General features: G+C 52.8%; 1 protein-coding gene across 2 annotated transcripts in view; it reads left to right on the forward strand.

The window, feature by feature from the left end:
* Positions 1-25,188, forward strand: part of KCNH6 (potassium voltage-gated channel subfamily H member 6) — a 90,431-nt gene that overhangs the window by 4,411 nt on the left and 60,832 nt on the right. Inside the window, exon 2 of one of the 2 annotated variants that reach the window (XM_039517020.1) lies at positions 2,642-2,872. In XM_039517020.1, the coding sequence (XP_039372954.1) occupies positions 2,642-2,872 (231 nt within the window). Of the gene's footprint in view, positions 1-2,641; positions 2,873-4,903; positions 5,243-25,188 lie in introns of those variants that run through there. The other variant, XM_039517024.1, reaches the window with a different exon arrangement.

A 25,188-nucleotide genomic window follows, 5' to 3' on the forward strand; every position in this document is an offset into this window, starting at 1 on the left:
TAAGCCCGTGCCCCAATCCCCTGCCCCAGCCCTGAGCCCCCGCAAACCCAGAGCCCCTTTCAGCACCGCAAACCCCTCTTCTCCAGCCCCACACCAGAGCCTGCACTGCCAGCCCAGAGCCCTGACCCCCTTCTACACCCCTGCCCCAACCCTGAGCCCCTCCCATACCCCAAACCCCTCCTCCCCAGCTCCGTTGGGTCATGGGCATCAACAGTTTTCTTCAACTGAGTCGCCAGGAAAAAAGTTTGAAAACCACTGGTCTAGCTCAGGGATTGGCAACCTCTGGCACGTGGCCCAGCAGGGAAATCCGCTGGTGGGCTGGGATGGTTCGTTTACCTGCAGCGTCCGCGGGTTCAGCTGATCACAGCTCCCACTGGTTCACTGTTCCAGGCCAATGGGAGCTGCAGGTAGCGGCGGCCAGCACATCCCTCGGCCTGCACCACTTCCCGCAGCCCCCATTGGCCTTGAACGATGAACCGCGGCCAGTGGGAGCCGCGATCGGCCGAACCCGCAGATGCTGCAGGTAAACAAACCGGCCCGGCTCACCAGCAGATTTCCTTGATGGGCCACATGCCAAAGGTTGCCGATCCCTGGACTAGCTAATAATGAGTCCTGCCGCAGTGCAAGGGACAGGGCTAGACGGCCTATCGAGGTCCCTTCCAGTCCTACACGTCTAGGATTCTGTTTCTCAATTCCGTGCTCCGGTTGCTCAGTGCAGGCGCATGCTTCCCCTGCCCACATCTGGCTGCACATGCAGGAGTGCTCGTTCAGAACCCCTTCAGAGGGACGTTACCAGGCACACGCAGTGCGGTTCCCTTCACCGAGCCTGCAGCAACCTTAGTGCGTGAGTCATCTTGGCCCAGCTGGGCCCCCCCAGGTGGATAATCTGGCCCACAAACTAGCCAAGAGGCAGTGCTGCGCTTGGGCAAACTCTGAAAAGAGCAAGCCGGGCAGGGGGAAGCGATCGCTGTAAGGTGGGGTGGGAGGGGTTGAACTAGCCGTCCACTGGGGTGTGCAAGGTAGAACCCCGAGGAGGAGGAGGAGGGATTACAGAGGGTGCGATGAAGGTCGTGGAAGGGGGAAAAAAGAGCAAAGGGATTTAATTGAGAGAAGGGAAACATATCAATGAATTATTGACTCACTTATGCCCATTGTACACACTGGCTTCAAAGAGACACTCCTGATTTACACCGGTTTTGGGAGAATCAGACTGAGGATGGTAAAGACCCATCAGCTCATTTAGTCCTTCCCCTGGCAAATGTCAGATTATTCCCTGTTGTACGTGTGCTTGTGCTCGGTCCCATCTAGCTTCAAAGGTCACAGCTGATGGGGCTTCTGCTGGTCCCCCTGGGAAACAATCCCACGGGCGAGCCGATCTCACAGCCAGGAAGCACCTGCTGCTTTTCCACCGAAATCATCTCTTAGACTGAACGTCGGGAGCAGCTCCCTGACGCCGACAGCTCTTAGACGGTGGAAAAGTCTCCCAAGGGGAAGGGCTGGGACCCACATCATATAGGGCATGTAAAGTGGGCAACATGCCAGACAATGGGCTGTAGGCAACAATCCTAGGAGACAGCGTGGTCTAGTGGTGAGGGCCCTTAGCTGGCAGTCAGCGCCCAGCTATGCCACTGACCTGCTGTATGACCTTGAGCAAATTACGTCACCCCTCCAGGCACCAGTTTCCCCTCCCATACTTTGTCTTGTCCATTTGGACTGTAAAAGCTGGGACAATCTCTTACTATATATTCGTACAGCACCTTGCACTGGCTGGGGCCTCTAGGCACTATTCAATAAATAATATGTTCATGAATTGATAACCTGAGGGTTTGTCTCATTTTTTTTAATTGCTCCATTTTATTATTATTATTATTTGTCTTAAAGTAATGGCCAGAGTCCCCAGTGGAAAGTAGGGGGGTGCTTTCTGTCTTGCTGTCTGCACCAGCAAGGAAAGGAGAAAGCACCTGTCACAGGGCTGGTGCATCCCGTCACAGCGCCCCTGTACTCACAGCTGTCTCACTCATCTGCAATGACGGGGAGGGAAATACAGAGAAAGCAGGAGGCAGTTTGGGATATTGCTAGTGGTGGCAGTGGCACAGTGGACTGGGAGTCAGGCTGTATTGGCTTCTAGTCCCAGTCCTGCTGCTGCTACAGTGGGCAAGTCACCGGGCCTGTCCGTGCCTCAGTTTCCCCTTCTATAAAATGGAGATCATCATAGGGATTCTGCCATGTTTAATATCTGTCTAGTGCTTTGACATCCCCCAGATGGGAGATGGTTTTAAAAAGCCCCTTGAAGCCCTGTTCCAACTAAGGAAATATCCCATGTGGTGCTGGGGAAACCCAATGGTTTATATTCCAGTAGCACCCATAGGCACCAACTGAGATCAGGGCCCTGCAGTACTAGGGACTATACAAACAAGTAGGGAGAGACGGTCTCTGCCCCAAGGAGCTTACAATCTAAACATCTTGCCTCAGGCACCCTATTTGCATGAAGACTACAAGGCCGGTGCCCTGGCAAATCTTTGCACCCAGCTCTGCAGGTGGAGAAGCTCCTGTCACTCCCACCCGCACGTCCTCCGCGAGGAAGTTCACTTGGGAGCAGTCACCTTCATTTTAACCCTTTGCTTCCCGTGCATCTTTGCAGACCGCAAGTTCCTCATCGCCAACGCCCAGATGGAGAATTGCGCCATCATCTACTGCAACGATGGCTTCTGCGAGATGTTCGGCTACTCCCGGGTGGAGGTCATGCAGCGCCCCTGCACCTGCGACTTCCTCACCGGGCCTGAGACCACCAAAAACTCCATCGCGCAGCTGACTCAGGCCTTGCTGGGCTCCGAGGAGTGCAAGCTAGAGATCCTCTACTACAGGAAAGACAGTAAGAGCCCCTCGTTGAAATAGCCACGTGGGCGATTCCTGGGCCTTGTGTGTAGCTAGGCGGGGGGTACGCGCAGGGGTAGCCACCCTAAGAGTTGTTTGCTAGGGGGAGATGATGGCTGTTTATGCAGCACTATGGCCTGGTCTCCCTCTGTACCGATGAGCCTGATTCTCCTCTCCTATGGATTTCCCCTAAGCTACTCCTGATTTACCCTCAGGGTGAACAAGAGCAGAATCAGCCCCCAGGGCCCTGCCTTGAGAGGCTTAAAATGAGGAGGGCTACCTGCTGCCCTCACCAACGGGGTGTCAAGGGGAGCAAGCTGTCACGGAGTGTCGGGGGAGACAAGGCCCGGCTCCCCCAGCTTCCTGCGATTCACTGGGACTCTCAGCCAGCCAGTAAAGCAGAAAGTTTGTTTAGATGACAGGAGCAGAGTTCAAAACAGGTCTTGCTGGTACAGACAACAGGACCCCCTTTAGTTAGGTCCATCTGGGGAGGCCACAGCCCTGTTGGTCAGGGTGGCCCTCTCCATTTCCCAGCCAGCTCCAACTGAAACTTCCTCCAGCCTCTCACTCAGCCTCCCTCTGGCTCCTCCCCCAGCCTTTGTGTCCTTTGTCCATTTTCCCGGGCAGAGGTGTTACCTGGCCTCCAACCCCCCTCCTGGGTTCTCAGGTTACATGCTCAGGTATCCTCCCTTCCCCAAGGCAGCAGAAGTCCCCACTCAGCATTTAAATAACACATCAAGAACGTTCCCACTTCGTCACACAAACCGCACAGGACCTGGCCTTGAACTGGACTGAAAACATGACAGAACTGCTTACAGATCCCAGGACTGGGGGTGGCAGAGGGGAGCAGTATGTGGGGGAGGCAACAGCCACTGTCATGGGGATCACAGAGAACATCCTTATGGGGCTCCTTTGCTCAGTCGTGATTTTTCCCGTTCATTGCGATAAGGGCCCTGTCTTCTGCTTTCTCCAAAAGTGACACCTTGTAACTAGCCAGCCCCAGTTCTGCCTTCATGGCAGCTTAGGTTTCAGTGCAGATGCACGGAGCAGCCCAGGCTTGCAGGGGAGGGGAGGGGGATTTCTGTGAGCAGGTTCCACCCATTCTGAGCATCCAGTAGTAAAGGTGATAATTGGAGCTATACCAATCTCCTAGAACTGGAAGGGACCTTGAAAGGTCATCAAGTCCAGCCCGCTGCCTTCATTAGCAGGACCAATTTTTGCCCCAGATCTCTAAGTGGCCCCCTCAAGGATTGAACTTACAATGCTGGGTTTAGCAGGCCAATGCTCAAACCACTGAGCTATCTTTCCTCCCTAGAAAGGGCAAGCAAATCCAATGGACCTGGTCCTCCATTGCCCTGCGCCTTGTGGTGTTATTTACACCAATACAAAGCGTGTGTCATCATTCCAATTTGTAGCATTTCCCCCTCCAGCAGGATCAGTCCCATACTGCACAAGTGGCAGGATCAGACCCGATGGGCCCATTTTAAAGAGGCCTCCCCACGTGAGTCTGTGGACGAGATCCTTTGTCTGGCTGCCACACGTGAGTCTGGGCTGGGGAAAGGTCCCCTGAAGTGTTGCCTACTTCTAAAGTGACAGAAAGTCTTGAGCAGCCTTCTGGACTGAACTCCCCTTGTGCTTGAGATCCCAGGTTCTGACCCAGAACCTTTCGCCAGTGATTCACACCTCAAAGTCCAGTCCTCAAACTTCCCAACCTATCTCCCTTAGGTACTTGTCTGGACCCCGTCCCGTAGTATCTGAGAACCTCACAGTCAAGGCTGCTTTTATACTAGCAATTACTGCCATGTTCCTGGAGGGGGGGAGAGCTGAGGCGCTGTGAGGGGGTGTATGCCTCACCCTGGCTCTGAAAGGGTTAAGTGGGAGCTGGGGAGCTTAATTAGTGGTGGCACCTGGTGGGTGGGCCAGGCCCAATTACAGATGAGTGCTAGCTGGGGGAGGAGCCAGGTGGTTAGTACAAAAAGAGGAGGCCTACCCTGAAGTAGGGAATGCTGCATCCTCTCTGGGTAGCAGACAGTTGAAGAGGATGTGGGGAATCTGGAGTTGAGACTTTTCTCTCAAGGGGGCCAGGAAATGGGGCAAAGCTGCTAAGCTAGTGGCTTGTTCTGGCAGCATTTAGACCTCCAAAGAGGCAGCCCGGGGAGGTGTTTGAGTGAGGAGTGACACAAAGGGGCACCTGAGAGGGATAAAAGCTTCAGCCTAAGGAGGCCAGACGTGGCTGAAGTCTGTATCCTCATGGGGGACTTGTTGGAGGGCTCCTGGGGTGAGCCCTGCAAACCCAGCTCTGAAAGAACCTAGAGAGGCCGGGGGGCCTGAGACGAGTGAGACACCCTGGCCCCTGAGGAGAATGCAAGTACATGGCGGGCCCAGGAAGGGGCTATGGGAAAGGCCGGCTGACAGGCTGAGGGAGGAAGAAGCCCAGGGTGGTTGCAGGGGTGGCTCTGACTAGACAGACCTTGCCTGGTCACTACGGGGTCTCTGGGCTAGAACCCAGAGGAGAGGGAGGGATGGGGTTACCCCCCAGCCCATGGGGCAGGTGGGGCAAAGCCCCCGGACAGAAGGGGATAAGAACTTTTGAAGCCCTGAGGGTTGAAGGCCCATGGGGCCCAGCATCAGGGGCTGAAACCTGAGGTAAAGGACACTGGACTCTTGTGGGTTGGACTTTGTTACCCCAGAAGGGGTGGGGCTAAAAGCCAGGTGGCCGAGTCCCAAGGAGACCACTACAGGGCCAGAGCGGTTGTCAGCCCTAGACGAGGGGCGTCTGCTACACCACACCCCGCCTCGAGGGCGTGCGCTGAGGGGACGTCTGCTCGTCCACAGGCACAGAGATACCGAGGTCACCCACTGGCGGTCTGGGGAAGAGCAGGGAGTGGAAGCTGGGTCATAGACTCGCACCCTAACCACTGCACCATCCTTCCTCCCTTGGAATACGCCCATGGGTGCAGTGCCCAAAGTTGGGCTCCTTGGGGTCAGGGAGGGCTCTGACTATATCCTGCTGCCCCTGGAGTGGCTGACTCCTCTGGTTGGGGAGATGGGGCTCAGATTTGCTGCACTGCCCGTCTTCTGATGCCAGCTGTGGCACCCAAGCAGCTGGGGATGGGGGGGGCCTTTTTAAAGCAAAAACAAGACTTTCGATGCACATTACTGGATGGGCCATGGCTCTGCCATGTAATCTGATTGGTTACGGTATAAATGTAACACTGACAGAACCTGGTTGTCAGCAGGTGGGATTGAACCTGGGGCCTCTGGAGCTTAGTGCATAAGCTGAAATCCAACTGGCTGTTAGCTAGGGTGGTAGAGCAGATTCATTTTCTCTCTCTCTCTAAGTGGTCTCGGTGCCACCAGCTGGGACAGAACACCCCACCCAGCAGGTGTGTGCGTTACATAAGCAGGAGAATGTGATATCATTTGAACTTCCTCCTGATGCAAAGCCCCTGGAAATCAATGGGCAGACACCCACTGACATCTGTGGGCTTTGGCTCGAGCCCTGCAAGCGCCGACCCAGCAGAAACTCGACTGTTAATTCACAGCTCTGCTTCCCCTCGGCCGGCGCGGCCCCGCCGTACCCAGGCAGCGTTCTGCTTGCGGGATCCAAGCTCTGCTTCCCCTCGGCCGGCACGGCCCCGCCGTACCCAGGCGGCGTTCTGCCGGCGGGTTCCAAGCTCTGCTTCCCCTCGGCCTGTGCGGTCCTGCCGTACCCAGGCAGCGTTCTGCCGGCGGGTTCCAAGCTCTGCTTCCCCTTGGCCGGCGCGGCCCCGCCGTACCCAGGCAGCGTTCTGTCGGCGGGTTCCAAGCTCTGCTTCCCCCCCAGCAGAAGGTGGCTTGTGCGTGCGCAGATGAAATTACGTTAAGATGAAAATGAAGCTTTGCTGGGAAATGCCGGTGATTAATTCTAATGCTGCAGGGAGTTAATTAAACATTGAGGGCTTGATGCTGCAAAGAGGCAGCATACGGAGCCCTAGGTGCTCCCCTGGGAGAGGGCTTAGAACATGAGGTACTCGCTAGATATGCAAATCTTGTTTTGTAAACAGCCCGACGCACCTTATTAGTTTTTTTTCTCCTTGAAACCCCAGTGGAGATATGGGGGTGGGGAATATTGTTCTAGGTATGAACACCAGGCCAGAGACAGTCTCTGCCCTGAAGATAGGGTGACCTGACCAGACAGCAAATGTGAAAAATTGGGACGGGGTGGGGGGTAATAGGAGCCTATATAAGAAAAAGACCCAAAAATCAGGACCATACCTATAAAATCAGGACATCTGGTCACCCTACCTGAAGACCTTACAACTAGACAGGTGAAGGGTGAGGAGGAAAACAGACCTTAAGTGACTTGCTCAAGGTCACGCAGCAGGGGAAGCTCAGAATAGACAGGAATGGCCTTGGCCTGTGTGACATCAGGCAAGACATTCCGCCTCTGTGCCTCGGTTCCCTGTCTGTAAAATGGGGGTAATCGCACGGCCCTGCCTCCCCGGAGTGTGAAGATAAAGGCTTAAGGCAGAAGTGAGGGGGACACGTATAAGTGCTTTAGATACCTAGACTAGGACCCAGGTGTCCTGCCTGCCATCCCAGTGCCCTATTGGCCACAGCACCTCTCATCTCACCTGTCCCTGTTTTGCTGCCTGGGTGACCCGGCATGGCGCTGCTGTAGGTCAGCGAGAGCTGCCGTGCGCCAGGAGGCTGATGGCCCAGATTAGGACTCGGTGAATGCTGTCCCCGTTTGAATGAGGGTGACTTTCACCACTCTCCTACTGAGGGGAAATAACACTTCCCTTCCTGCAGCTCTGGATTCTGCTCCCCCTGCATTCCTGGAGGCCTCCCATTACCAATGACTTGCTGCACGCATCAGTAACGCAGACCTCATCAGTCTCTCTTCTTGCAGGGTTGTTAATTGCTCTTATTCTAGTTTAAAATCTGGTGTTTGGTGATTTTTCCCCTCTCATTAAGCAGCTTTAGTGACCAGGGTAGCATCTATCACCCTGCACTTTCCCTTTAAGAGCCAGGGAACTGAGGCACAGGGGACTTGTCTTCTCAGAAGGATCTACTGTCCTTCTGCCCTGGGGGTGGGGGCGGTCTTCACATTAAAGAGACAGTGCATACTATGAGGAGCCAAGCATGGGTGTGTCTTAAGGGCCTGATCCTGCAAGGTGCAGAGCACCTTCAGCATCTCAGCTAGACGGACCCTGGGGAGACAGCCTGTGCAATCACAGTGTGATCAGGTGGTGGCAGGAGGAGAGCCAGAGCGCTGATGTTACAGGATGGGTGGCAGGAGTTGCTCAGAGGCTGCAGATAGAGATTTTTCCTCCTGCCTTTGATGTTTGCCAGGGCTCCTTAAAGAAGGAAAGTCGCTCCGCCAGCCCTGCTCAGAGTCTGATTGTTGCAGCCACCAGGGGAGAGAGAACCCCGGGGTGCCTATTAAACTGACAAACCCCAGCTACAGTGACGTTCCGACTGCAGGCAGCCCAGATAGACGGGCGAGGCCGGACTGGTGCAGAATGCCCGGCCAAGCCACTGCATTGGCTGGGCCTCAGGGCCTGAGTTGTAATGGAGACTCGACCCCATTTCTGTAGGCACAGCTGGGTGCTCGGATGTCTAGGCAGCCAGATTTGCATCCCCAGTGGGGATGTCCCTGGGTGGGGTGTCCAGCACTGAAACTCTGGCCCCTGATGTTCATGGGTCCCAGCATGCCCCTCCCCCCTGTGATTTATACTGGGGGAAGGTGCCAGATTGACAGCCCTGGTGAATGGTGCCCCCTGTTTATCCAGACAGAAGCTCCCCCTATTCTGCTCCCCGTTGTCAGGCTGACCCTGAGCTCCGCCTCCATGGGCTGTTCAGTCCTTGTGGCATCTGCTGAGTTGCACTAACTGGCCCCTTGGCTTGGGTCAGTCCGGCTGGTTCTGGGCAATAGGGACCCCTGTCTACTAGGAAGTGGCTGGGAACCCTCTGTGCTGACTCGCTTCACAGAGGCACCACCAAAGCTCTCTCAGAAGAGGTGGGTCTTCAGCAACCACCTGCATGGACCCTGCGAGCTAGAAGCAAAGCAGGCCAGATTTTCCAAATGCCCAGCACCCCACGTTGGAGACCATGTTCTCCCAGGAGCTCAGCATCCAACATGCAGAATTCTTGGGGAGGGGGAAATCTGCCCCTTATTCCAGTGCCTAAATGGGAGCATGTAGTTTGTTCCCCAAAGAGCTTAGCCTTTTTGTGCAGTGTCTGTACAGCACCTAACACCACGGGGCTGCAGTCCGTGAGCAGGGCTCCCCGGTGTTACCACTGTACAATGAGAATGTTGGAAGTTTTCCCCACCCCGGGGTGCCCTGAGCCAGCCTTAACCTCCCCCCTCTCCTCTGTGCGGTGTTCTGCTGGCCACAGGAGAAGCTCGACCAGTTCAGCACTTAACCTGGGAGAGCGGCTGCCGCTTTTTGTAATGCCTCGAAGAAAGTCGTTCATGTCTATTTTTAAAACCCTGCCCCACTGGCACTAGGCTTTTCAAGGGGAGCATTGTCTCCCCGCAGCGCTCCGCCTGTGAGCATTCAGCCCATTATAGATGGGGCTTATCGGCAAAGAAAGGGGCCTGCGTTCGAGGGACCTGCCGCTTAATTACACAGCAGAGGCTCCAAACCCAGTAATCCTCTTTTTTTATTTTTTTCATAACGTCGCCACCAATCTCCAGGCTCTGCCGTTTCTGACTGCAGTGCAGCCAGCCCGGCAGCTCCCCTGCTTGTTGCGTTGCTTTTTACGGCCTGCCGGAGACATAGTGATACCTAGCGGAGACACGGCCGCTCCTTTGACTAGAAAGGAGCCGCTGCTGGGTGCTATGCTGCTTGCTGACATTTACCCACCGAGGAAACTGCGATGAGCATCAGAACTGCGAGGGAGGGGTGTGGTATTTGCACTGGGTCCAGAAGCAATAAGTGTGTGTGTGCGTGTGCATGTGCCCATTGACACATACATGTGTGTGACTCAGCTGTCCCTTGGACGAGGTGGCTCAGTACAGGGTAATGGCCCATCAGAGGAAGGATGCCATGAGACAGGAGGCTGGTTGCTTACCCATCTCAGGGACATGTAATCTAATAGGTCTTTCCAGCTCTATTGGTTCACTCAATGCAACTTCCTGATCCCCCTCCTAACACAGGCTGCATCAGAGGAACGCAGGGGCAGGTCCGAACGGCACCCCTGAGCCCCAGCATCCCGGAGTTGGTGAATTCAGATCCACACAGGGGCTTTGTGACGGGGCAGGGGCTGCTCGGGCTCAGAACTTCTCATCCAAGTCTGTTGCTTCTATCTCAGACTCAGTAACGCCTCCTGCCACGTAGTATTGCATTGCATCCTCCATACAGCCAAAAATGATCCCTTGTCACAAGCTCTGCTTCCTCCCGCTTGCACTCCTTATGGCTGGCTCCAGACCTGTGCTGTGCTGCAAGGGAGGGGAGCTGATTAGGATGGGTGTGGCAAGAAAAGCCACCTCACCTGCTCCCCGGTGCTCTGAGAAGCAGGGCTCTTCATCCTGGAGCGGTTCTCCGGCTAAGGGCTCGAGGGCTGACGGCTTCCCCTGCCGAGAACGTGGGAAGGCAGGCCCACCGAATTCATCTCCCCTCTGGATCCTTCCCATGACTCCTATTCCAGGCCCTACCACTGCAGGATGCTGACTGATATTGGCAGCTGTCATTGTTCCCATTCCACTGGGACCTCCACCTGCCAACACCCTTCTCAGCTGTGTTTACTGAGTTCTCGTAGGTGGCACCATCTCTTTGTAAGTTGGTGGATCATGAGTTCTTAAAGGTGCAGGTCTGCTCTGCACCGCAAAAATAGCAGGGCCTCCTTCTTACCTGCCTTTTGGCCAGATCAAACCTGCCCGGTTACAGGTTAAAACGTTTTCTAGCTGCCAGCCCTGCCCAATCTGCCTGGGATCTGAGAGTCAAACTAGGTTCTTCCCATCCCGCAGATCGTTTTACGCTCTCGGTCACAGCAGTGCCGACTCCGCTGTCTCCAGCGATACCCTCGATGGATTCCAAGGAATTTGCAATGGTGTCGCTGATTGGGACTTAATAAGCCATTGTGTTGATGATGCACTAGAGAGAATAAACCCCAACTCCCGTTCTCACTGTGCTGGCTCCGTAGGTCTAATGGGAGTAAAAAGCACTAGACCCTTATTGCAGTCCCTAAAGTCAGCAGATAAGGGGCTACTTTTTCAGTCATTTTCCATCACTTTCAACATCATTGAGTGAGGCAGAGAACATCGGGAAGGGCACCTTGGTTAGACAAGGGGCTTGTCTACATGGGGCACTTCAACGTTAATCCGAATTAACTAAAGGTATGAAATTAAAGTGGATTAGTTAAACTACATTAAACCCCTGTGTGGATGCTCACATTTGGAATTAAATTCACACCTTTAGTTAATTTGGATTCATTTTCCTGAGTGGCCCTGTGTAGACAAGCCTTTGGACTACAGGGTTTTATTCCCAGCTTCACCACTGACCTGCTGTGTCACAATTTCCTCCTCCTCCTGCCCTTTATCACATCACTGGGGTGGGGGGGTTGCTGGGAAAAGCCTTTTGATGTCCTCAGATGACAGATGCTATTGGAGGGCAAGGGGACAAGGTGAAGAGACGATGCTCATAACCTCGTCCCTCTGCATTCTCGCTTTGAGAGGAGTTGACGTTGCTGACTTTAGCATCTGTCACTCTGGCTCTTGTAACAGATCTGCCGTTCCACGGTCAAAGCGGTGTGGAATCCTAGTGGTTATGTGCATCCCTGACTACTGGTACCTAGAGGCCTACACAAGATACAAGCTTTGCTGCTCGAGAGGCAGTGTGGTCCAGTGGGTAAAGGCATTGGTGCAGGAGCTGTGGGTCCATTTTCCCCACCCTGCAGGTGCCTCTGGACAAGATGTATCACCTTTCCCTCTGCTTGTCTATTTAGAGTGTAAATTCTTCAGGGCAAGGACTCTCTCTCCCTGACTGTCCAGCCCCTAGCACCACAGGGCCTGGAACTGGGGCACTTAGGATGCTACTACAATACTGAGTCTAGTGTCTGTTAGTGGAGATGCCCCTCTAGATGGAATGGCAGAGGGTTGCTGAATGGGTCAGCAGTGAAATAAATGAGGGGTGTTGGCAAGTCCATTAGGCTTTGGGGTCAACACCCTACTGGGATGGGTGGGGGTGGGGGAGTCCACGCTGCTCTTGAGGCTGTTTAGTTTCCTCTGCAAACTCGCTGGGGTGGCTTGAATGGCTTTCCTCAGACCCAGGGGCGGCTCCAGGCACCAGCACGCCAAGCGCATGCCTGGGGCGGCAAGCCACGGGGGCACTCTGCCGGTCGCCGCGAGGGCGGCAGGCAGGTTGCCTTCAGTGGCGTGCCTGCGGTGGGTCTGCTGGTCCCGTGGCTTTGGCAGACCTCCCGCAGGCTGCCGCTGAATCCGTGGGACCGGGGACCTCCCGCAGGCAAGCCGCCGAAGGCAGCCTGCCTGCCGTGCTTGGGGCGGCAAAATACCTAGAGCCGCCCCTGCTCAGACCTGAGTTTCATTTGTGCCTGGTGCTTTAAAAGGGATCTCCCAGGAGCCAGTGAGCTCACGTTGAGCGGTCACAATAGCCAGCGGGTGGAGGGGGATGCGGCAGCCAGAGGCGTGAGCTGGTCAGTGCTACCCTCCGAGTCCCTTGTCAGGCAGCACCTGGTGGGGTAAAAGGATAAGTGTGGGTATGTGGGGGACGGGTCCTTCCCAATCTGCCCTGCACCGGGTCCTGGGGCCACTGGAAAGCAGCAGAAGCCTGGACATGGCTGGTTCAGCATCCCTGATTCACCCTGTTCGAAGCCAAGCGATCAGGCCAAAGTTAATTTCCTTACAAGATGCCTGACAGTGACCGAGCAGGAGAGCCAGGAGGTTAATTACAAGATCATTTGCTTCAGGGAGGGAGCTGCCAAGGGCGACAGGCCCATCCATCCTTGCTCACGCCGTGTTTCCTGGCCTCTTCCCTTCCTGGACCACGGGGAGTAGCTCTGCTCTAATGTGCCCTGACCAGGAGAGACGATGGAGGCAGCCTGAGACTTCGCTTTCCTGCAAATAGGAGCAGCTGTTGCTACAGTTCACGCTCTTGGAATGCAGACTGGCATTTGCTTTCCCTCCTGCACCTTGGAGGGCCCCAAACTCTGCCACTGCCCAGGCCTAAACCCCTCTTGAGGCAGCCCTCATGCTGGGCTTCCGGAAACACATCACGGGGCCGTGCTGAGCGGAGATGCTGTGCTGCTGGCTTTGGTCTGCAAGCTAGTGGGAGGGAATCCGGGGGGTCGTGAGTGTGGAATCCCCCAGACCCTGGTGGCGGTATCTGCTGAGGGGCACTTCCTCATTCAGATGCAGCTCTAGGCTATGTGGGGCCGGCTCTGCATGGACGAAACAGGGCCTGGTTTTCCATTGCCCTGACCGTTGCATTGTCTCTTGCAGCCGTGCAAAGTGGGTGGAAATCAGCACTGGGTGCCCAGCTCGCGCTCAGTTTGCACTGATGCAAATACTGCGCCAGGGCTGGGCCAGTGGAGAATCAGGCCCAAAGGGAGGCCCCTGAATAGGAATATTTTCCCTTTGCTGGTGAGGGATGCCAGACATGGATGAAATATTGCCATACCCCAGGGAGCAGCAGCTGGCAGCCTCTATTAGTGTGGAGTGGTTTTTCTTTGTAATCTGCAGGCATCTGATGCTTATGAATATGAAACTGGCGACACCAGCTAAAGCCACTGGCAGCTGGTGTGTCAGCCTCCTTCGTGCAGTTCTATTAAAGCAATTATAATTTGCAGCACAGCCAGCTATTCCGGTCCTGGCCCGTCACCCTACCCCAGCTCGATGGATGTTCCTCCGCCTTGACCTGCAGCACCTTCTGCTGTCTCTGGCCAGTGAGGACTAGGCCTGGGATAATCAGTGGTGGGGCCAAATGGGCCACTGAATTAGGGATTGCAGTGGTCCCAGCAAACTCACTTCATTTGGGACCCCTTCCCCAACCTGTCTCAGGAGGGGAGAAAATGAGTGATGGGAACTCCACGGCATCTCTTCTCTGCGGTTGGGCCTCCCGCAGGGAAGCGTCTGCCTTGCTCTGCTGCTTTTCCAAGCTCTGTGTCGGCTTATCAAACGATGCTGGAGTTGAACAGCGAGGCTTGAATTCTCAAAGGTATTTAAGTGCCGAGTTAGGCATCGAACTGCTTTGGATGCACTAGGGCCTGATTCTCCGTTGTCTTGCACCTCGTGCAATCATCTGCATTAGTGCAAAGCACGTGCAAAATGCTACCCTGCCACACTGCTGCAGTAGGGGCCGAAAGGTTGCCCTGCACCCCTGTGTTGTAACTTGCCCCAGTGCAAAATCCCACCTACCCAGTGCATCCAGTGGGTGGCAGTATTTCACACCCACTTTGCACTGGGATAACCTGCGGCACAAGACCACAGCAAGGAGCTCTCCCACCCAGGTTGCTTACACTGAGCCCAGAGATGGGATGTACAAAGAAGAGAAATCCTTCCTGCTGGCACTGCTCTCCCGGCTAGCCCCAGGTGGAGCTGTGCTGGTGGTTTCCCTGTTCAATAAACACCTTTTCAACATGTTGCTAGAGCCCCTGAGCAGCCAGGAGAATTGGATTCCAGCAGGGGAATTGAATTTACTCTGGAAGAGAGAATAGACCTGAGTCTCCATTGCCCAGCACTCTGGGCAGCAGTTTTTTATCTGCACCAGGTGACTGGTTTGGTTGTATTTTACAGCGGGTCGGCACAGGTGTAAATGACCATATGAGAGTTCAGTGGAGATCCAGGCAGAATCAGTGAGGGGAGACCGATGTGATGCTTGATCCTGGTGTTTACAATGTGTCTTTGAAGCGGGGCATTAGCTCGTTAAAGCTGAGCACATCCGACCGCTCCCAGAGCTCCTGGAAGCAGCTGTACCTGGGTACCCAGCCCGAATGCTTCCCCCTCTAACTCCTCCCCGGGGCCTGCGTCTCCTCTGCCTGGCACCGTGTGTTTGTCACTGACACCATTCAAAGTGAGCTAAAATTCAGCCTTCCCGGGTCGCTCCCACCACTAGGGAGCATTTCACACCCACCTGGCACAAGTGCAAGTGACAGCACAGGGCCAGTTCAAGCACTTTGGCCGCGTCTCTTCTACAAAGCTTTGCAGCGGTCGCCGGCGTGGGCGCATTACTCCAAGCGAGTTCAAGGGCGAGCTGCAGTGCCCACAGAGCTCGGATATCTCCATGTTGCCAGCTGAACGATCTCAATTTTATTACAAGTCTTGTGATATTGGGTGCTTTCCTTAAAGCCCCAGTGCCTGGAGTCATGTGAATATGAGAGCATCTCCGCTTCCATTTTAAAAAATAACATTTCTAGCTGCAGAGAAACTGGAACACTTGGCCTGAGTACAACCTCAGAAGGCAAATAAAAAGAACCCAGCATTTACTGGGCAGTTTTTTGTTTGTAAATCTCAGGATTGTTAAGCCAATCTTGTGGTGGTTTTTGGGGTGGTCTGACTCATCTCTTAAGGCTTGGGAATACTATAGGCAGTAAGCTCTCTGGGGAAGGCAGGTCTTTTTGTGCTGTGTTTTGTACAGCACCAAGCACAGTGAGGTTCTGGTCTGTGATCGGGTCTCCAAGGTGCCACTGCAGTCTAAATAATTGTAGCCAGTCGATCACATCGCTCCCGATCAGTCTAGGGTGGAACAGGGGCGGTGATAATTGTAGCTACTACTTTGCTAGCTCCGAGGCAGCCTTTCTGCTTAGCTCCCTTCTCCAGTGTATAAACCCCGTGGACACGACAGCTCCCAGCATGCAGTGCTGCGGCTCAGCCCGTGGCCAGGCCACTGAAGCTTGGCGTCTGAGAATTGCTCCTCTCCTGGGAGGCTGCACTCTGCTTGTGTGCTGAGTGCAGCTGGTGCACTGCCCTTTTTGTGGCCCTTGGTTGAGCAAAATTTGGGAGGCCCTGGCATTGCCAGGGGCCTGTGTAAAGGGACCCCATGCTATTTCTCTTTCCCTGCCTGGCAGGATAGTCATTAAGTAGAGAGAGGGCTCTGACCTTTTTTTGGCATGGGAGCAGTCCCCGCATTGACCCGTCCATCAACGTGGGATGAATTCCATACTCAGCATCTTTAGCCTATTAACGCTTCCACAGGCAGATTCTGTCACGGAGAAACACTCACTTATGTCCCTGGGGCTGGTCCCCACCTGAAATGACTTCACTCGGGGCTGCGGCTGCCTTCATCTCTCTTCCCATGCTGCACGTACGCAGTTACTGATGCAGTGTCTGACTCCAGCATCCGACGCAAAACAGGACTCAAAGAATGACCCGTTCCTGCTGCTGGGAGCAGAATCCATCCATCGTACCTGCTGAGTAACAAACCCCCTCAGCTCCAGCCTTATGGGGCTCGGTTAATGCAATATAAATGCATTTCCTTATTAACGGGAGAGGCAGGTGAGCTGTGAGATATGGATCAGGTCTAGCAGTGCCGGGAGAGCAGGGTTCCGTTCTTGGCGCTGTCACTGACTCTCGCCTTGGTGTGGCACCATGTCCCCGCTCTGTGCCTCAGTTTCCCTTTTGTGAAACAAGGATCAGGTTTCCAAACCCATTATAAGGCTATCGAGCAGTGATATTTGTTGCTGTGCTACACACAGTGGCCACTAGGAACTTCCCTGGGAGAGAACTCTGCTCCCTGGCTCCTATCGCTTGAACTAAAGGAGAATATCCATTCGCTGTTAGCAGTGTAGGGTGTCTGACACACAGGTGAGCTGTTCCAATACAGTCCTGCAGAGGGCACTGCACATATACAATAGCTGGTTCATTACGGTACTAATCTGCCTCACAGACTTTTGGCAGCAGCATTTCAGCCTTAAGTCAGCTTTGCTGGATGACCTCGGGCGAGTAACATGGGGATTGTGGCACTTGCCTCCTTTTGAACCTAGGGATGGAAAGCGCTGGAAGAGGGTGCAGTCTTTTCCCATCTCTAGTCTCTGCAGGACACATCCTGGGGCCTCACTCCATTTCCCCGGATCCTGACTGGGGCAGAGCACCCCCAAATGCTTGCAAAGATCAGTGGGAGCTTTGGCTGAAAGAGGATCCCTGGATTTGGCCCAAAGAGTTACTGTTTCATGAAACCAGCTCAGCACCCTAGCCCCGCCTCAAACCACTCGCTGACTCAAGGCTTCTCGGTGGCGCTTGGCCCTGGGAATTCCCGGCTTGGGCCCCAAGCTCCGTGCGAGGGCGTGTGAAGCTGGCCATGCAGTGTGCACGCTAAGGCTCTTTCCAATGAAAGGACCCCCGTCCCCTTTGGGGCGCGGGAGAGCGGTGCGTAGGCTGTGCCCGACTGGGCTCTCAGGAGTGCCGTGGCGTCACGACACTTGGTTTAATTGCTGCCGATTTTGGTGCCCAGCTTCCAGCTAAGCTGCACTAATGCCTGAGGGCTGCAGAGGTTTAGCACGGAAAGGCCAAAAGGCCCCATGTTATCCAGCATCATTCACTGCCTTGGAGCCGCACATTAGGCTGCCTTTTGCCAGCCCCTCGGGTCTGGCTGGAAGTTGGCTGGGATCCCAGGGGTTGATGGGGGGGGAATTGGTTCCCTCGCCCTTCTCCCTGCGGCCAAAGCCACTCGAGTGCCCCATCGGCAATATGCAGCATCGAAGGGACCTGAGCAGCCTCGGAGGGATACGAGTGCCAGGCCGAGGGGGGCCCTGCCATTAGGGCTTAAGCGTGAGGTCAATGGGAAGGGAGCAGGTGGGTGTGGCAGGGGATGAGGAAAACTCCCAGACTAGATTACCAAAAGCAGGCAGGTGTTGTGATGCTGACCAGCACCATGCCGGATGGTTAGGTGCCTTGGAAATCACTGTTAGGTGCTGATGCTCCTCTACCATGAATGTGGAGAGAGGTGCTGTTGGGTGTGGCTGCACGGTAGCTGGGAACATGACTTCCTGGGCAGGTGGGCAGACTCTTGTTAGCAGGGTGCAAGTCTTTGGAGCAGAGAGACTGGATCCTGGGCATCCTGCATCCTGGGTGAGTGCTCTAACCACCAGTCATTGTCCTGCTTATGCTCTCTGTTCCCCCCACAAAACCCCAATTCTTCTCCCTCGGAGTCATCTGGGTTAGAGAAGCAGGAGAATGACCCTTCAGCCTAGCAGTTACAACACCTGCCACTAATGTGGGAAACCCAGGCACCCACATTAGGAGCCAGTCCTCTGCTCTAATGACTCTTTAATTGGTTAGCCAGAGTGTAACAGCTTCAAGAGGAGAGAATGGGGGAAGTCCATGTCAGAATACCACAGTGTGCAACAGTTAGAGGACTCGCCTGAGAGGTGGCAGATCCCTGTTAGAACACAAGAACGGCCACACTGGGTCATACCAATGGTCCATCTGGCCCAGTATCCTGTCTTCCAGCAGTGGCCAATGCCGGGTGCCCCAGAGGGAATGAACAGAGCAGGCAACCATAGAGTGATCCATCCCATCATCCACTCCCAGCTTCTGGCAATCATTGGTATGGACACCCAGGGCATGAGGTTGCACCCTGACCATCTTGGCTAATAGCCATTGATGGAGCTATCCTCCAGGAACTTGCCTAATTCTTTTTTGAACCTGTTATACTTTTGGCCTTCACAACTTCCCCCACCAATGAGTTCCGCAGGTTGACTGTGCCTTGTGTGAGGAAGTACTGTACTTCCTTTTTTGTTTTAAAGCTGCTGCCTATTAATTTCACTGGGTGACCTCTGGTTCTAGTGTTGTGTGAAGGAGTAAATAACCCTTCCTTATTCACTTTCTCCACACCAGTCATGATAGTATAGACCTCTCTGAGACGGGATACGAGTCTTCTCTTCTCCAAGCTGAGCAGTCCCAGTCTTTTTAATCTCTCCTCACATGGAAGCCGTTCCACGCCCTTAATCATTTTCGCAGTCCTCTGTACCTTTTCCAATTCCCATTTCTTTTTTGAGATGGGGAGCGCAGAACTTCATGCAGGACTCGAGGCGTGGGTGTACCTTGGATTTATGTAGTGTCATTATGATATATTTTCTGTCTTATCGGTCTCTTTCCTAGTGGTTCCTAACATTCTCTTCGCTTTTTGGACTGTCACTGCACAGTGAGCTGATGTTTCCAGAGAACTATAAATAATGACTCCAAGATCTGTCTTGAGTGGTACCAGCTAATTTAGACCCCATCGTTTTATATGTATAGCTGGCATTGTTTTCCCAAGGTGCATTACTTTGCATTTATCAACACTGAATTTCATCTGCCACTTTGTTGCCCAGTCACGCAGCTCCGTGAAATCTCTTTGCAGTCTGCCTTGGACTTAACTAATTGCTCAGATCCCTTATCCTTAGGGGGAAGGGGGCTGCACTGGGGCACTCAAACCCAGGATCTCCCATGCCTGGTAAGTACCATAACCACTGGGGTAAAAGTTGAGGGATTTTCTCTTCCTCTTCCGCTCCCCTGGCTCTTTTGTGTGAACTCACTTGAAGGGTCCGATCTGGTAGGTGGCCTCTGAGCAAACCTACTGGATCAAGCCCTGTATGTGACTTAGGCAGCTGTGCACCTGTCTTCCCTGGTTTGTGACGTGTGCTGGGGCTTAGTTGGGAGGTGAGTGTTGGGCACCTGGGGTGGGGGGGCAGCCATGCACGTGTTCAGAGGCAGAAAAATCAGCATCTAGGGAATTTTTACTGCAAAAACTTAAGTGTCGAGTGAGTTTTTAGGCAACTACCAGATTCATTTTGTGTGTTTCAGTGGAGCCTAAAACAGGGACGTAGGCACCTAATTCCTTTTGTGCATCCAGGCCCTAGTCCTCCTGCTCCCACTCCCTGGCCAACACAGACCTGTCCCCTAGGGATTCCTCAATAGTGTGGAGAAGCCTGATCTTAAATGACTTCCACTCCCAATAGATCTCTGGCACTTCCAGATTCCAGCCATTGCTGCCAGATGTTTCCTTGATTGGGTCAGTTTTCCTCTGCTTAATTTCATCCCATTGCCCATGCTCCTTTGAGTCACTCCAGGCAAAACATCCAGTGGGAAGGTGTCACACAAACATTTCCATAGGGGGTGTGTGTGTGTGCGCGCTTCCTCCCTCACCCTTTAAGTCCCCCCCCCCCACCCCCGAGTCCACGTGACATCCATCTCACTGCGAGGAAAACCTGTGCTCCAGCCCAGGTTACTGTTGCTGCCACGCTCTTGGTGAGCAGTAGGTGTGGGATCTGATGGGGCGTCTGTGCTGAGCAGGGGGAGAACGGTCCCGGCTTTCTCGCTGGTTTCATGTTACTGGGATATTTTTAAATGGTGTGAAGCTGTAATGGCACCTGTGCACCAGAAGCCTGATGCTCATTACCCAGAGCTGTGTAAAACCGCCAGGCTCTCGCGTCCAAAGCCAGCTGACTGTGCTGCTGTCTCTGGAGAGAAAGGCAAGAGGAGGCTTGCAAGTGTTTCAAATGGCTCCCGGCTTTACCTGCTGGCAGATGCTCCGGTGGGGAAGGGTGGTGCTGGTACCCACGACCTGTTCTCGGGCTGGTCAACCATCTTGTGACTGAAGAGTTTTTTCCCATCAGAAAGTGATTTGATGAAATTGAAATGTTTCGTGGGAACGTATTGATTTTTGCCAACATTTCAATGGGAAATTACCCCCGTGTTTCATGTCAACTTGATTGCTTCAACTTCTGTGTTTCAGCTTTTATTAATGAGATGATCTATCAACCAAGTTGAAATGAAGCCTTTTGGTGTTTCTGAAACCAACTTTTCAGAATTCTCGTGTGGCAGGAAATGTCAAAATTTTGACTTTTTGCTCCAGTTCGGGATGTGAAAGGCAGCTATGGGAATGTCGGACGATCCTGTGGAATGGAGGTTCAGTCACCTGTAGCCTGTTCCTGGATGAGGACTTGGGGAGAACGAGACCCACACCCCCATTTCTAGTAGGGGGAGCTGTTAGTCCGGGTCAGAGTCCATAAGCAGATGCAGATCTAGGCAAACTTATTCACCCTCTTACCCGCTGCCTCCCCCACCCCCACAGTATCAGGGAAGGAGATAGATGTCAGGGCTTGGGCTGTCTAACCTAATAGTTAGAGCAGGACCCAGAAGGCAAGCAAAGAGTGGGAGCAGAGCTGGAGTGGCACAGGAGAGACCGGTATAAGCATTGAGCTTGGCTAATTCACTTAACTTCTCTGTCCTTTTCTTTCCACATCTGTACCAAGGGGACAACGACACCTACATTGGGAAAGCGCTTTGAGATCTGTGGATCCATATGTGCAGAATATACAATTATGTATTGTATGGAGCACTGATAGCATGGGCCTGCTTTATGACCTCAGTGGCTGTTTATGCTTATTCTATGAGAGCTTGGGGGCCACTAATGGTTCTTTATCTCCCTCGGGGAGTAAGCACGTGAACCATCATTTCTGTAAAATTGCTGGAAGGCTATTTAGGTGCTAAGCTAACCTCAGCTTGTAGATCTTGTTCATTTCTCAGTCTGAACACGTTTACACTGAAGATACCAGATCATCGGCCAGGGAGCTCGGCTGGCATTTAACGTTGCGAATGCCCATTAGTTGCCACGATGAGATGGAAAATCAGGGAGGCAAAAAGTAACAGTGAAAGACTCAACCCATCCAGTCCAGCCTTCACCATCTACAAATGCTCTCGTTGGGAGAGGCCTCGGGGTGGGCCCATTGCAGTGGGACACAAGGGCACTGAAATGGGAGGCCTGATTTTCAGATGCTCTCTGCATGGCAGGTGCTAGGCAATTGGGAAAACCTAGCCCTGCTGGTGGGTGCTGAGCACTAGAATGACTGGTCCTGAATTTTCTGCCAGTTTGGTCCCACAGTGCAGGTTGGGATCTTTCACCTCCATGCCCTTGCCGGCTCCTGGGCTCTGTTATATAACCCTGAGGTAGATTTAGCTACTCTGCCATGAGACCCTGCAGATTAAAACCAGGCCGGGGAGGGGGGAATCAGTGATAACTCCCGGGGGCAGATTAATAGCTTGCTTTTTTTTAATATTCATAACAATGCCGCTTTTGTCTCCAACTCCTGGAAAACCCCGTGTCCTGTTGATTAGTTTAATACTGATGATACGGCCAAATACATTAACCACTCTAGCTGCTGCAGGGGATAAGCTAGTGGAGGGGGGCGGGAGGAGGACAGCTCCTATTATGATGATATTTTTATGTTATTAAATGTTTGCCTTTATCAAGGTCAAGGGACAGGAGGGGCTGGGAAACTCAAGCCCCCTATTTATCTACAGTAGCAGGCAAGGACAGGCTTCTGGCTGGCTGGGGGTGGGGTTAACGGTGATCTGGGGGCCTTTGGCCCTAGGTCAGTGGTTCAAAGCCTGCCCGGGTCAATAGCAACGGAACCTCTCAGCCATTCGGTGGCCTCTGTGAAAGGAGCTGGTGGATCTCCATGCAGTTCCTCATGGACGGGAGACCACATCCAAGCCCTTCCCATGGCAATGAGGCCTCTGTCATTGGCCAGAGACTCAGTGAGCCATGGGGACTGAACTCCTCCCCGTGGCCTGGTGTGGCCCCATCAGGTTGGGGCCGAGGCGGGTTAGGAAGGGACACTGCATGTGGGGGAGCTTGTGCTGCTGCTGTGCCCATCCTGTAGATAAAATCAGGGCTCTGGTCTCCAGGGCAATTGAGCCAGAGCCTTTCCCAGCCTCCTTTGTGTTCAAGACGTCAGAGAAATGAATGTTAAATAAACAGCAGGGCGGCAGCCTGGGGCAAGGCCGCCCGCCAGCCATGACCTGGCCTGAGGAGGGAGATGGTTCCGTGTGGTGGTTTTGACAATGGAGTTGAGGTGGCCGAACCTGCTCTGCGCAGCTTTCCTCCTGCTGCCATGGGCCGCGCTCCTTGTCCGTGGCAGATGGGCCGCACTCCTGCCAGCTTTCACCCACTTCTCACGCCCCTCCTGCCAACCCAGCTCGTTCCCACAGCGCTGCTGTGGAAATACCCTGCCGCTGACCGCACAGCAGCAGATTGGCTTCTCTTTAGCTGAGAGAGGCGAAGCAGAGAGAGAGAGGCCCCTGCACCTGTTCCACCCTGAATTGTGGTGCTGTGTTTCCAAGAGGTGGACACTGGGATCTAATCAAATGTCTTGAGTGTTTGCTATGGCAGAAACGCTCCTGGAAGAGGGACGTGTCTTCCTGTAGGGTTGGCACAATCCAACCCAGTCCATAGAACAGTTTCTATGGGCTTGGTAAAGGCTCATTGTGTAGGATGCCCTCTAGTGGTCATTAAAATTACGGTATTTCTTAGTACAGGAAATGCCTGTTGGACTATACTGCTCAGAGGCATTTCCACACTGGAAAAAGTCCAGATGTTTTAGAGGAAGGTGCAAGAATCCATGTAATAGACAACGATGGTGTAACCGGCTTATAGAAGATGTTGCAGGTGGAGGTTGCATTATGCCTGAAGCAGAAGTGGGACTCTGGATCTGTGTGGAGAGGGAATGATAAAACATGGTGAATTGTTTGCTGCCAACACCAAAGCCTCTGGGGCTGATTCTGACTCACCCAGTCTGGTGTAAATCTGGAGTAACCCCCTCCTAAGTGTGAGAGCAGAATTGGCCTTTGTTTTGCAATTTCCCATGTGTGTCTGTCAGGCCCACATTATAATTCTACATTGTAGCTGCTCACGCTTCTCAGTGATCAAAACAGGAAGGAAAAGTCACAATCAAGGAGAAATATAACACCTTTACACACCCCATATGTGTTAGACAGCAGGGTGGGTGTTGCATGGGAAGCTGTGATTACATTACTGTTAGAAAAGCTGTGGAAATGTATTTACAACATGTGCAAGCAGGAGCAAATCTGCTTTCTGATGGGCTTTGTCCTAGGAATGAACCAACTTGTTTGGGATGGAAAATAAGGACTGATCCAAACCACCTCCTAGAACTTGCATCCTTTCTTCTCTGAGAAGAAGCTGGGTGGATGCATAGATTCAAAGGCCTGAAAGGACCACTGTGGTCATCTGTGTTGTTCAGGAAGTCAGACTAGATCATAGACTCTAGGAATTATTTTGGGGAAGTTCGATCTTTCGGAAAAGCAGCCAATCTTGATTTAAAAATTGTCGGTGATGGAGAACCCACCGCAACCCTTGGTAAATTGTTCCAGTGGTTAATTATTCTCACCATTAAATATTTATACCTTTTATTTCCAGGCTGAATTTGTCTAGCGTCAACTTCCAGCCATTGGATCATGTTCTACCTTTCTCTGCTAGATTGAGCCCATTATTAAATATTTGTTCCCCATGTAGATACTTAGACTGTAATCAAGTCATCCCTTAACCTTCTCTTTGTTAAGCTAAATAGATGGTGCTCCTTCACTCTGTCACTTTCTAACCCTTTAATCATTCTTGTGGCTCTTTTTTGAGCCCTCTCTAATTTATCAACCTCCTTTTTGAGTTGTGGGCACCAGAATTGGACAGTTTTCTAGCAGTGGTCGTACCAGAGCCAATACAGAAGTAAAATAACCGCATTACTCCTACTCAAGATTTCGCTGTTCACGCATCCCAGGATTGCATTAGCTCTTGGCCGCTGTGTCACACTGGGAGCTCATGTTCAGCTGTGATTATCCACCCGGACCCTCAAATCTCTTTCGGAGCCCCTGCTTTCCAGGATCGAGTGCTCCATCGTAAAAGTATGGCCTACATTCTTTGCTCCTAGATGTATGCAGTTACATATAGCCATATTAAAATGCATATTTTTTTGCTTGTCCTGTTTAACAAGCAATCCAGATCACTCTGAATTAATGACCTGTCCTCTTCCCTATTTACCACTCCCCCAATTTTTGTGTCATCTGCAAACTTATTAGTGATTTTTGTTTTCTTCCAGGTCATTGATAAAAATGTTAATAGCATAGGGCCAACTACCAATCCCTGCAGGACCCCATTGGAAACATACCCACTGGAGGATGATTCTCCATATACAGTTAGTTTTTTGAGACCCATCAGTTAGCCAGTTTTTATTCCATTTAATGTGTGCTGTGTTAATTTTAGATCATTGTTGTGTTTTAATCAAGATGTGGTGTGGTACCAAGTCAAACACCTTAGAGAAGGCTAAGTATATCGGGTCAACCAAACATGTAATCTCATTTTAAAAAAAAAATCTAGTTAGTTTGACAGGAGCTGTTTCCATGAATCCATGTTGATTTGCATTAATTACATTACCCTCCTTTACTCCTTATTTTTAATTGAATCCTGTATCAGCTGCTTCATTATCTTGCCTGGGATCGATGTCAGGCTGGCGTGGATATAATTATCCATGTGTGTTTCATATTCCCACTGCCCCTATACATCCTGCTTTCCATTGGGACAGGAAATGGAAGAACTGAAG

Source organism: Mauremys reevesii, linkage group 27 (assembly GCF_016161935.1).
Source record: "Mauremys reevesii isolate NIE-2019 linkage group 27, ASM1616193v1, whole genome shotgun sequence".
NCBI lineage: Eukaryota > Metazoa > Chordata > Testudines > Geoemydidae > Mauremys > Mauremys reevesii.